General features: G+C 40.3%; 1 protein-coding gene across 1 annotated transcript in view; it reads right to left on the minus strand.

The window, feature by feature from the left end:
• Nucleotides 1-2,316: 2,316 nt before the first annotated feature.
• fmnl1a (formin-like 1a) overlaps nt 2,317-12,138 on the minus strand; it is a 33,132-nt gene continuing 23,310 nt past the window's right edge. The window contains exons 14-26 of the mRNA XM_027161185.2: nt 11,223-11,511; nt 10,411-10,668; nt 10,173-10,294; nt 9,405-9,604; nt 8,318-8,552; nt 8,146-8,214; nt 7,013-7,093; nt 6,516-6,645; nt 4,048-4,211; nt 3,779-3,880; nt 2,912-3,010; nt 2,723-2,828; nt 2,317-2,623 (exon numbers count right to left, since the gene is read on the minus strand). Coding sequence (XP_027016986.2) covers nt 2,559-2,623; nt 2,723-2,828; nt 2,912-3,010; nt 3,779-3,880; nt 4,048-4,211; nt 6,516-6,645; nt 7,013-7,093; nt 8,146-8,214; nt 8,318-8,552; nt 9,405-9,604; nt 10,173-10,294; nt 10,411-10,668; nt 11,223-11,511 — 1,920 coding nt within the window. The 3' untranslated portion in view covers nt 2,317-2,558. The remainder of the gene's footprint in view (nt 2,624-2,722; nt 2,829-2,911; nt 3,011-3,778; nt 3,881-4,047; nt 4,212-6,515; nt 6,646-7,012; nt 7,094-8,145; nt 8,215-8,317; nt 8,553-9,404; nt 9,605-10,172; nt 10,295-10,410; nt 10,669-11,222; nt 11,512-12,138) is intronic.

Genomic DNA, 12,138 nt, shown 5'->3' on the forward strand with positions numbered 1-12,138 from the left:
AAGAAATAACAATGCATGTATATTATAAAAGCAGTCGCACGGTGCCATTGTTTTAAAAAAAAAAATAAAGAAATAAAGTTGTCTACATGTTTTATCAAAAAAAAAAAAGAGAGAGAGAGAGAGACTATAGAAAGGCACGGATGTAAAAAGAAATAATAATAATAATAAAAACATTTTAGAGTTAAAAGTAGGAAAAAAGTGACTTTTTATACTTCAGATATGTTCGTGGCGAAGGCATGTCCAGTCTTACTGTAATCTGTGGTGACGTGGTAACCAGATTCGATTGACAGTCGCCGAGTGTGTGTGTCACCGAAGGATTCAGCTGACCTATCACGGCGCAGAGTCCGTAGCGTGACCCTCCCATCTCTAGAGTAGTGCGATATAACCGACACCTCTATAAGAAATATAGATCTCTATATAAAAATAATCTATTAATGTACAAATATAGATGCCTATACTGAAGAAAAGATGCTAATTTATCCGTGTGGATGCCAACGACGATAACTTTGTGAGAAATGTGAAATTTTACCCACCCTCACGGTCCAAAAACCCCGCTCCCAAACCACTCCCCCTGCTGTACGAGGAATTCAGAGAGCTGAATTATTTTGTACATACTTGCTGTGGTGGTGTGTCTAATAAACTCCAGCTCTCTTCTACAATGATGTGTCCGTGCCTCTTCTTGTTATTTACTTATTTTGAATTAATTGTGCATGAGATCAAACGTCACCTGGGCTTTAATTTCTTTTGATTTCTTTTTAAGGTACACCTAAAATGTTGCGCTTTATATATATATATATATATATATATATATATATATATATATATATATAATTATATATATTATATATATATAATTATATATAAAATATAAAAAATAATAATAATAATAATAATAATAATAATAATAATAATAATAATAATATGAAAAAGCTCAGCTGAATCCTGATGAACAGAATGGTGTGTGCAAAAGTTTGTGCCCCCCAGGCTTTTTTTGACTGAAGTATACAATATTTTTTGACAATTCTGTAAATGATTGTTCAGATTGTGTTGTTTTTAATTATGATCATTTAAGTTTTCATACCTTCAGGCTCAGAAGAAAGGCGAATCGAGACGCTCATAAAGATGTGTGCAAAAGTTTGTGCCCCCTCCCATCTATGTTTTTTCTCTTTTTTTTTTTTTTGACCGACGTACTGTACGAAGGAAACTGTTAGCAAATATTAAATGTGAAATATTACAACTCGTTGGATCGTAAAGCTGCTCAGATGCAGGAGAAGTCGGAGGAAGTCATTTAAGGAGTTTATCGACATTGACAATCTTCGATTAGATGATTAGAGTATATACTTTATTAGCACTCCTGGACATTTATGCAGTGATTTAATCAGCCAATCATGTTACATCAGATTGGGGATGAAGTTTGATTTCAGTGACTTTAACCGTGAAATGAATGTTGTTACAGATGGGCTGGATGGAATATTTCAGGAATTTTCACCCAAATCCAGAGCTGTTGTAAAAAAACAAAAAGACGTCGGGTGTGTGACGGTTCTGTGAGTGGAAACGCTTTGGTAATAAGAGGCCTGATTGGTTCGAGTTCCCAGGAAGGATACAGTAACTCAGTAATATAGTCACTGTGCTGAGCAGAAAAGCATCTCAGCATGATCAATACATTAAACTTGAAGGGTGCCAATAATTTTGAAACGAGTCAGGATCCAGTCTTGTCAGCCAAGTGTGATCCGGCTTCAGTGAGACTGTGCTTATGATAGCCTTTCGGTCCTGTTCTTGGCTGACATGAGTGGAAAAGAACTTGTTTCAAAATTATTGGCACCCCGACAACTTCTTACTTCAAGAAGCCTAATCGTGGAGAGCATAACTAAACTTCCTGTAAGGTTTGTTGAAGATCTTCATCTGATCGTCATCTCAATCCCTTTTACATTCTCGTATCAGAATGTGGATTTAAATAAAGTTTAAAGCGAGACTGAGACTGAAGTGTAAACTGTACGTACAGCCGCACTTGTCTTAACAGCTCCATCTGTTTGGAGATTTTAATTCAGTCGTAAAACCAGTAGCTTCGTGTGCAGTAAAGAAAATCACATTTAAACAGCTTATTGTTCAACGTAGCTTTTTTAATGGCTTCAAAGAGACATTTGAACCATTGAAATTTTAAAAAATACAAAATATTTAAGTCCCAGTAGCTCAATTACAATAAAAAAAAGTACCATGAGGTACAACATATTGTAAAATGTTATAAATCTGTCTTTATGTACAGCTGTTTAAAAGTAATACAGGTATTTTAAAAAAAAAGTGATCAGGCAGAAAGTATGTATGCGTGTGTGTGTGTGTGTGTGTGTGTGTGTGTGTGTGTGTGTGTGTGTGTGTGTGTGTGTGTGTGTGTGTGTGTGTGTGTGTGTGTGTGTGTGTTAGTGTGTAATTTGTCTGGCACTGTATGCACCATATCAGTGTATTTGAAGATTTATTGATTGTAGATAAAAAATAATATTATAATACTGTTCAGATAAATGTGCAGAAAAGTCTAGATGTCACATGACAAACGTTAATGGAGGTTAATTTTCTTGGCGCTGAGCTGGTCTTCGGCCATCGGTCCGGCGGTACGGAGCATTTCTCAAGTCTGATGAGAGGGGAAAAAAAAAAATCAAGAATTGAAAAGCGTAAACATCGTATGGAGTGTGGAGTATAAACAGGTACGTTTCCTGTAGCTCGTGGTTACCTGTGATGATGTCCTCTATGGCTCCGTCGGTCACCTGCGGCTTCACCTGCCTCTTCTTCAGCTCCGCTATCAGATCCATCTGAGGCATCTTGGGCATCATGGGACCCTGAACAACAGAAAAAAAAGGTAACCGAAATGTTTAAAATAGGATGAGAGGAAAAGACTAAAAGTCCGGTGTGTGAGTCTGACCTTCTGAGGCGTTACTTCTTTCTTCTTGGGCGAAGACGTGGTCTGCTCTTCCGCCGCTATCTCCTGCTTCCTCCTTTGCTCGTTCTCATGCTCCGCTTGCTGTCGTGGACGGAGGAACGTCATCACGCACATGCTTGCATTTTATTCTCTTTTCTTAATTTATCGAAGAGTTCAAACATCTATTCACTAGAAAGATGTTTCTTACCAGTCAGTTCTATTATTTTCTTACAGATTAATACAAATGATTTTGATTACATATAAAGATGAGATGACATGAGATAAGATGAGATAAGATAAGATAAAATATAATTTTATTAATCCCAAAGGAAATTATTTTGCCAGAGACCAGAGACTTAATGAATATATAATACAATTTAATAATGAAATATAAATACAATTTTATATATATATATATATATATATATTTCATTATATGTTTTTCTCTTGTAATCTGAAGTAGTAAATATATATTTTTATATTTATATTGATTATTTTATAGATATTTTCTATGATTTATTTTCTTATTATTAATCTACATTTCTCAAAGTTTTGTAAAACTACACAAAGATGAGTTCCATCTAACAGGACACCCCAGGACAAGTGTTTTATTCTTTTTTTTCTATAATAAACTTTCCAGTTATCCATCTTTAGAAAACTTTTTTTGACGATTTTTATCAAAACAAAAACAAACTTTTTTTTTTCAATAAATAAAACGGTGTCATTCAGTACATGAGTTTAGAATTATTATTTTTTTTCCTTTACTCAACATTTTAGACCTGAATATTAACGCTATTTTTTTTTTCTAAACACGTTTTAAGAAACAATTTTGGTTTACTTTATTAGATCGAGTTCACTTCAGTCTCTTACCTTGTAAGCTTTAACGAATCTGACAAACAGAGGGAAGAACATGGAGGGCTGCGTGGTCTTCGGGTTTTCCCCATAATACTCCACCAGTGAAACATACGCCTCCTGGTGGACAGAATGTGGAACAACAGAGTCGTTTTTTTATACGTTACTCTATTGAACTATACTGTATGTAGAAGTTTGTGTGTGTGTGTGTGTGTGTGTGTGTGTGTGTGTGTGTGTGTGTGTGTGTGTGTGTGTGTGTGTGTGTGTTAGTGTGTGTGAGTCCTCACCTGTGCCGTCTTGCCGTCTTTAACGAGCGAGTCCAGCAGCGGGCTGTTGACCTTAACAAACTCTTTAAGCGCTGTGATGTCATCCTGCACCATGAACTCCTTCTTGGTTCCTTCCATCCCTCTCTCTAAAGAGCGCACGTCCTGCAGCACGCCATCCAGAGACACTGAGACAAACAGAGGGATAGATGTTTATTATAACGCGTCCCTTTGTGCTTCAAACATCTCCGAGAACGCATCATGAACACAGCAGTGAAGTTTACAGTGTGAGTAAAACTGAATTAGAAGAATTCCTGACTTATTATACAGTACACATGGCTACAGTGCAGGTGTGTGTTCAGGTGTGTGTTCAGGTGTGTGTTAAGGACCGTATTCAGGAATGTGGTAAGAAGCGTGTACAGGTTGGTGTTCAGGAATGTGGTATGGTCTGTGTCCAGGTGAGAGTCCAGGTTTGTGTTCAAGAATGTAGTAAGACGTGTGATAAGGTGTGTGTCCAGAAGCATGCACAGGTTTGTATTCAGGAATGTGTTTAGGAATGTGATATGGTGTGTGTTCGGGTGTATGTCCAGGTGTCTGTGTCCAGGTGTATGTCCAGGTGCCTGTGTCTAGGTGTATGTCCAGGTGTCTGGGTTCAGGAATGGGGTAATGTGTGTGTTCAGGTGTATGTCCAGGTGTCTGTGTCCAGGTGTATGTCCAGGTGTGTGTGTGTCCAGGTGTGTGTGTCCAGGTGCATGTAAAGGTGTGTGTGTGTCCAGGTGTGTGTGTCCAGGTGCATGTAAAGGTGTGTGTGTGTCCAGGTGTGTGTGTTCAGGTGCATGTAAAGGTGTGTGTGTGTGTCCAGGTGTGTGTGTCCAGGTGCATGTAAAGGTGTGTGTGTGTCCAGGTGTGTGTCCAGGTGTGTGTCCAGGTGTGTGTGTGTCCAGGTGTGTGTGTCCAGGTGCATGTAAAGGTGTGTGTGTCCAGGTGTATGTCCAGGTGTATGTCCAGGTGTGTGTGTCCAGGTGTATGTCCAGGTGTCTGTGTTCAGGAATGGGGTAAGGTGTGTTGTAATGTAAGTGTCCAGACGCATGTACAGGTTTGTGTCCAGGTTTGTGTTCAGGAATGTGATATGGTATGTGTTCAGGTGTATGTCCTGGTGTCTGGGTTCAGGAATAGGGTAATGTGTGTGTCCAGGTGTGTGCTCAGGTTTGTGTTCAGGCATGTGTCCAGGTGTGTGTATACAGTAGGAGTGTGTCTAGGTGTGTGTATACAGTTGGAGTGTGTCTAGGTGTGTGTATACAGTTGGAGTGTGTCTAGGTGTGTGTATACAGTAGGAGTGTGTCTAGGTGTGTGTATACAGTTGGAGTGTGTCCAGGTGTGTGTGTACAGTAGGAGTGTGTCTAGGTGTGTGTATACAGTTGGAGTGTGTCTAGGTGTGTGTATACAGTAGGAGTGTGTCTAGGTGTGTGTATACAGTAGGAGTGTGTCTAGGTGTGTGTAAACAGTAGGAGTGTGTCTAGGTGTGTGTATACAGTAGGAGTGTGTCTAGGTGTGTGTATACAGTAGGAGTGTGTCTAGGTGTGTGTATACAGTAGGAGTGTGTCTAGGTGTGTGTATACAGTTGGAGTGTGTCTAGGTGTGTGTATACAGTAGGAGTGTGTCTAGGTGTGTGTATATACAGTAGGAGTGTGTCTAGGTGTGTGTATACAGTAGGAGTGTGTCTAGGTGTGTGTATATACAGTAGGAGTGTGTCTAGGTGTGTGTGTATACAGTAGGAGTGTGTCTAGGTGTGTGTATACAGTAGGAGTGTGTCTAGGTGTGTGTGTATACAGTAGGAGTGTGTCTAGGTGTGTGTATAGGAGTGTGTCTAGGTGTGTGTATACAGTAGGTGTGTGTATAGGAGTGTGTTCAGGTGTGTGTATAGGAGTGTGTCTAGGTGTGTGTATACAGTAGGTGTGTGTATACAGTAGGTGTGTGTATAGGAGTGTGTCTAGGTGTGTGTATAGGAGTGTGTCTAGGTGTGTGTATACAGTAGGTGTGTTTATACAGTAGGTGTGTGTATAGGAGTGTGTCTAGGTGTGTGTATAGGAGTGTGTCTAGGTGTGTGTATACAGTAGGTGTGTGTATACAGTAGGTGTGTGTATACAGTAGGTGTGTGTATAGGAGTGTGTCTAGGTGTGTGTATAGGAGTGTGTCTAGGTGTGTGTATACAGTAGGTGTGTGTATACAGTAGGTGTGTGTATAGGAGTGTGTCTAGGTGTGTGTATAGGAGTGTGTCTAGGTGTGTGTATACAGTAGGTGTGTGTATACAGTAGGTGTGTGTATACAGTAGGTGTGTGTATACAGTAGGTGTGTGTATAGGAGTGTGTCTAGGTGTGTGTATAGGAGTGTGTCTAGGTGTGTGTATACAGTAGGTGTGTGTATACAGTAGGTGTGTGTATAGGAGTGTGTTCAGGTGTGTCTGTGTGTGTAATGGAGTTCAGAGCTGGTACCCAGAGCAGCCTTGTCGATGAAGCGCAGCTCGGTGTGGAAGGAGGCCAGCTCGGGGTATTTCTCCTGCACCATGTTAGCGATGAAGTGCAGCAGAGTCTGAGAACGATCTGTGGACTTTGTATCTAACAGCTAAAGAAGCCATAAGACAGAAAGACAAAAAAAAAAAAAACAATCAATTAATTTTCCTGAATCGAAAAATTACCATCATTTATAATACAGTAAAAGCAACACAGTTCAAACACACCAGAGTTTTTATTTCTCTCATCATTTCTTATTCTAATGTCACTGATAGTCAATAAACCAGTCATGATGTCACTTATACGTCGAGTCAGAAACATGAACACGCTCAGAATTCCTTTAGTTCAGGGCCTTGTTCAGGGGCCCAGCAGTGGTAGCTTGGTGTATCTGGGACCTAAGATACCACGTCCCCCATCTGCATTAAAGAAACCGCATGAGATTTAATATAAGCCGCAGTTGAAGTTTGGTCAGAACTCACCAGATCCAGACTCTGCAAACGGAAACCGTAAGCCGCTCCTCTCTTACTGCTGTTCATGTAGTTCCCGAAAGCCAGAATGATCTAGAGGAGAAATATTTCGAATCAATTCCATTCCGAAACAAGCGGGTGAGCAAGTTATAATCCACGATAATTCGATTTTAAATTTCTTAAACCGTTTAGTGTTGCAACGTTCTGAGCACGGAGACTCCTATACCTCCGGAGACTCGGAGACTTCTATAAATAAAAGTGACGTGACGTACGGCTAAGTACGGTGACCCATACGAAGAATTCATTCTCTGCATTCAAAGTGCACACACAGCAGTGAACACACACACACCCGGAGCAGTGGGCAGCCATTTATACTGCGGCGCTCGGGAAGCAGTTGGGGGGGTTCGGGGGCCTTGCTCAAGGGCACCTCGGTGCCCGAGACTCGAAACCACAACCTTAGGAGTCAAACCTTAGGAGTCAAACTCTCTAAGGGCACCTCAGTGCCTGAGACTTGAACCCACAACCTTAGGAGTCAAACCTTAGGAGTTTGACTCTCTAAGGGCACCTCAGTGCCTGAGACTCGAACCCACAACCTTAGGAGTCAAACCTTAGGAGTCTCTAACCACTTGACCATGACTTCCCCAGGGTTTTTGCATATCCCAGGTTATGGGGCCAAGCCATAGTACGGCACCCCTGGAGCAAGTGAGGTTGAGGACCTTGCTCAAGAACCCAACGTTGATGCCTCAGCAGCTTGTGGACTCGAACCCTGACCTTCTGATCAAGATCCCATCGCCTTCACCGCTGGACCATCACGTCCTTACTCCACTATCAATCTAGTTTCTGGTATTTGCCATAGGTTTAGGGGGGTCATCCTGGACATTGCAAAACACACAATACTGACAATTTATAGACACCAAGGAGTGTCTTTGGACTGGTGGAGGACAGCAGAGAACCTGAAAGAAACCCTGAAGCATAGGGAGACTATGTTAACTCAGTGGAGGTGGGAATCGAACCCTCGACTACACTCTCTGTACCGCGTTTTATTTTCAATTAAACTTTTCATCCATCGCTGAAGCTAAAATGTATTCCTGCATGGAGAAGCCCAAAATAAAGGACAGTGACAGCTTTGTGATCATCTCACTCACCTCCAAGATCTTCTTCAGCTTAGTAGAAGACTTCAGGGACACGGAGGCCGCGATGATGGAGTTCAGTTGCTACGGTAACAAGGAGGAGAAGTCGTAACTGATTTGAACGCACTTTAAATACCCATTCCATATAAATCAGAGCGATCAGAGCTTGAGATCACACTATACTGACCGGCTGCAGCCGCTTAACCGTGTCGGGGAAGTTGCCCATGAAGGTGAGCGTGCTGATTCGCTGAGCTAGGCGAGGGATTTTCCCGAAGCTCATGATAAATCGGTCCTCGTCAGCGAGGTCCTCTAGATTACGTCCTTCTTTCACATAGTTCTGCAGAAGCTTCATCTCATAATCTGATGGGATGAAGCGCTCCAGGAGCTCCAGGAAGTCCAGGCTCAGGGCCTGCTGATCGTAACTGAGTGTGAAAGAGAAAGAGAGAGAGAGAGAGAGAGGAAGAAGAAGAAGAAGAAGAAGAAGAAGAAGAAGAAGAAGAAGAAGAAGAAGAAGAAGAAGAAAGACATGGAGATTTCATCAGATTATTATTTTTTAACTACTTTACACTTTTATTTATAAAAACATGTCCAATGTTCATTGGGATCCTATATACAGTATATAAACTCTTTAAATTCCAAGAAGAACTAAAAAAGGGTTTTCACAGATATAGAAGAACCATTTTTGGTTCCCAAAGACACCTTCGGTAAAGAAAAAGATCTCCTTTTTTTTTCTTTGAGCCATAAAGAACATTAACATATACAAAGAACATTTTTTGCAAGCAGAACGTTCCACAGATATTGAAGGTTCTTCAGAGAGCCACAATAGAAACCCCTACAAGTTGAGACATGATACAGCACTCTGGGACAGACACGGTTAACCCCAATCTGCTTGAACCCCAATCTGCCAGCATTGCCCTGTCTATAGAGCGTTTATGAAGTCCAAGATAGAACCGTTAAAGGTTCTCTATAATACAAATCTTGCCGCATGCACGAGCCATCTAACTCGGACACAAAGATCCTCATTTGGTTCTAGTTCTTTAGGGGTCTCGTCTAAGGGGTCTATATATGAAGTTAGGGATTTTAGCATTTTAGGTTCTACACAGAACCATCCAGCTTTTAACAGCATGGACAACTATAATGGAACTAAAATGGAAGACAAAAGAAAAAAATGTTCTTCTTGAACCCTTTCATTATGAGTTATGAGGTAAGTCTTTAAAATCTCAGCCTGTATTAAAGCCTGTATAAAGCAGCATAAAGCAGATGTTTGTGCTTACTTCTCGATGGCGGTGCAGACATCAGCAGGACTCATGCCTGCCTTCCTCAGGGTGATGGCGAGGTTCTTGGCCTTGTTGGCCTCCAGGAGAGAAACTTTAGTAGGAGCTTTTTCAGCTTTTATCTTAATCTTGGAGATATCAGTCTTAGGAGCCTGTGCCTTCGTCTTAAACTGCTCCGCGAACACATCCATGTTCAGCTCCTGTGAGTGAGAAGCACCGAGCAAAGAGCAGTAAATATCAGCTGAACACACATTAACACCGGATGCATTCTAAAACCTTTATGCTCCTGGGTCAGGAAATATCGTTAGAACTTTAATATGGAAAAAAAAAGATAAATAATCATATTTAAATATAAGTTACATTTTCTTAAATAACATAAATGGGAATTTATTCTAAATACTTCAAATAATTCCACCATTATTAGTTTATAATGAATAATATTGCTCATTAATCATTATTATTATTATTATTATTATTATTATTATTTATTCATTTTTATTATTAAGAACATTTTCAATAATATTGTTTTAAGAAATAAAATATAGACAAATAATATTGTAATAATATAATTAGAAATACTATTGTTGTTTAACATGAAACATGACAATAAATAAATAAATAAATGAATGAATAAATAAATAAATGTTGCTGTCATTTAAATAATTAGTTTCACACAAAAAATTTAAATAACATTAATTTTTTTTTTTAATATAATATTTATATCGTATGCCTTTTCTTTCTTTCTGCTGTTTGTGCCTGGTGTTTCACCTGTAACAGTTGTTCATCATCCAGCTCTTTAAACACAGTTCCTTCCAGCTGGTTGGGTTTTAAAGCCTGCCAGTTGAGCAGCGGCATGCGGAACTTCGGTTGAATCGGCTTTCTGCTCTTCACTTTGGGCGGAAAAAAGAAAAAAAACTGATTATTGCATCTTCTTTTTCTCAGTGTGTGTGCCAGAGTGGCATCGCTGATTGTGTGTAATGCTCAGTGCGCTCAAGAGCATCGTTACCTTCTTCAGCCCCCGGTGCAGGAGGAGCTCCAGGAGGAGGCGGAGGGCCACACCCAGGAGGGGGTGGGGGAGGAGGAGGGCCTCCACCTGGAGGCGGAGGAGGTGGTGGAGGAGGTGGGACTCCAGACCCTGAAGGAGGAGGAGGAGGAGGAGGTGGTGGCGGAGGCACAACACAGGCAGCAGGGGGAGCTTCACCAGGTAGTGGAGGAGGAGGGGGAGGAGCTACAGAGGGAGCAGCCTGATTGGCTGGTGCTGAGTCTAGAAGTCAAACAAGAATATTTATGAAGAATGAAAATAAACATGTTCCATCACTGATACAGTCAATATTAGGATATATAAAATATTATTGATGTATAAATAATTCTACTATTATATTATAGTCATGAATAATAATTATTAATATTCATGTATATAAAAGTAAATAATACTTATAATTATATAATTCTATTTAATTATAATTACAAATAATGAATATGTTGCCATGCAGAAATGAATGGTAAAAAATATTATGAATATGAAATGATTTCAATATAAAACATTATAAATAATATTAAAATGACCTTTAATAATGATGCTAACCTTTAATAATATATAGTAATACTATAAATTATTAAAATGTTCATGAATTAATGTTTAAAAATGAATAAATATTGATATTCAAATGATTACCTTTTAATTATTTCTAATATTCTTAATTTATTATTTATTAATTTTTTTAATGTAAAAAAAAAAAAACAAGAGGAATTTTAAGGAACACAAAACAATTAGAGAATAATAGCTGAAAGTGCCGCGGGTCTGGGACCGATTCGTACCTGTCTCAGAGACAGCAGCAGGGACGTACTGCACCACAGTCACAGGGACGACCTCGATGTCCAGAGATCCCGAAGCCGTCCTTTTGAGCTGCACCAGACCTTTGTCCTGCAACTCCTTCAGCTTTACCTCCAGCTTGCTGTCCCTCTGCTCCTCAGAGTCTCTGGACCTTCCGAGCTGAGAAGGTTGAGATATCCGCTCCTGCTCCTTCTCTCGCTCTCTCTGGATCTCTCGCTCGCGCTCACGTTGTTGCAAGGTGCTGACCTGAGTGCACGACTCCCGCAAGCTCTCCTGTTCACACCAGAGGCCGAGAGGTAAGATGAGAAAGAGAAGATCTGAGTGAAAGCGAATTAAACACAACCCTCTCAGATCACTTTTCCTGCCAGCTAGAATTTCAACACAAGCAGATAGTTAGACTTATTCTTACACTGTTTATTTTTACTCCATGGCATGCGAGAGAGAGAGAGAGAGAGAGAGAGAGAGAGAGAGAGAGAGAGAGAGAGAGAGAGACAGACAGACAGACAGACAGACAGACAGACAGACAGAGAAACAGAGAAACAGAGAAACACAGAGTGATAGAATGACAGATGGACAGACAGAAAGAGAAACACAGACTAATAGAATGACAGACAGACAGACAGACAGACAGACAGACAGAGAAACACAGAGTGACAGACAAACAGACAGACAGACAGAGAAACACAGAGTGATAGAAAGACAGACAGACAGAGAAACACAGAGTGATAGAAAGACAGACAGACAGAAACACAGAGTGATAGTGTGACAGACAGACAGACAGACAGACAGACAGAGAAACACAGAGTGATAGAAAGACAGAGAAACACAGAGTAATAGAGTGACAGACGGACAGACAGACAGAGAAACAGACAGACAGAGAAACACAGAGTGATAGACTGA

The sequence above is a fragment of the Tachysurus fulvidraco genome, chromosome 15, assembly GCF_022655615.1.
Source record: "Tachysurus fulvidraco isolate hzauxx_2018 chromosome 15, HZAU_PFXX_2.0, whole genome shotgun sequence".
NCBI lineage: Eukaryota > Metazoa > Chordata > Actinopteri > Siluriformes > Bagridae > Tachysurus > Tachysurus fulvidraco.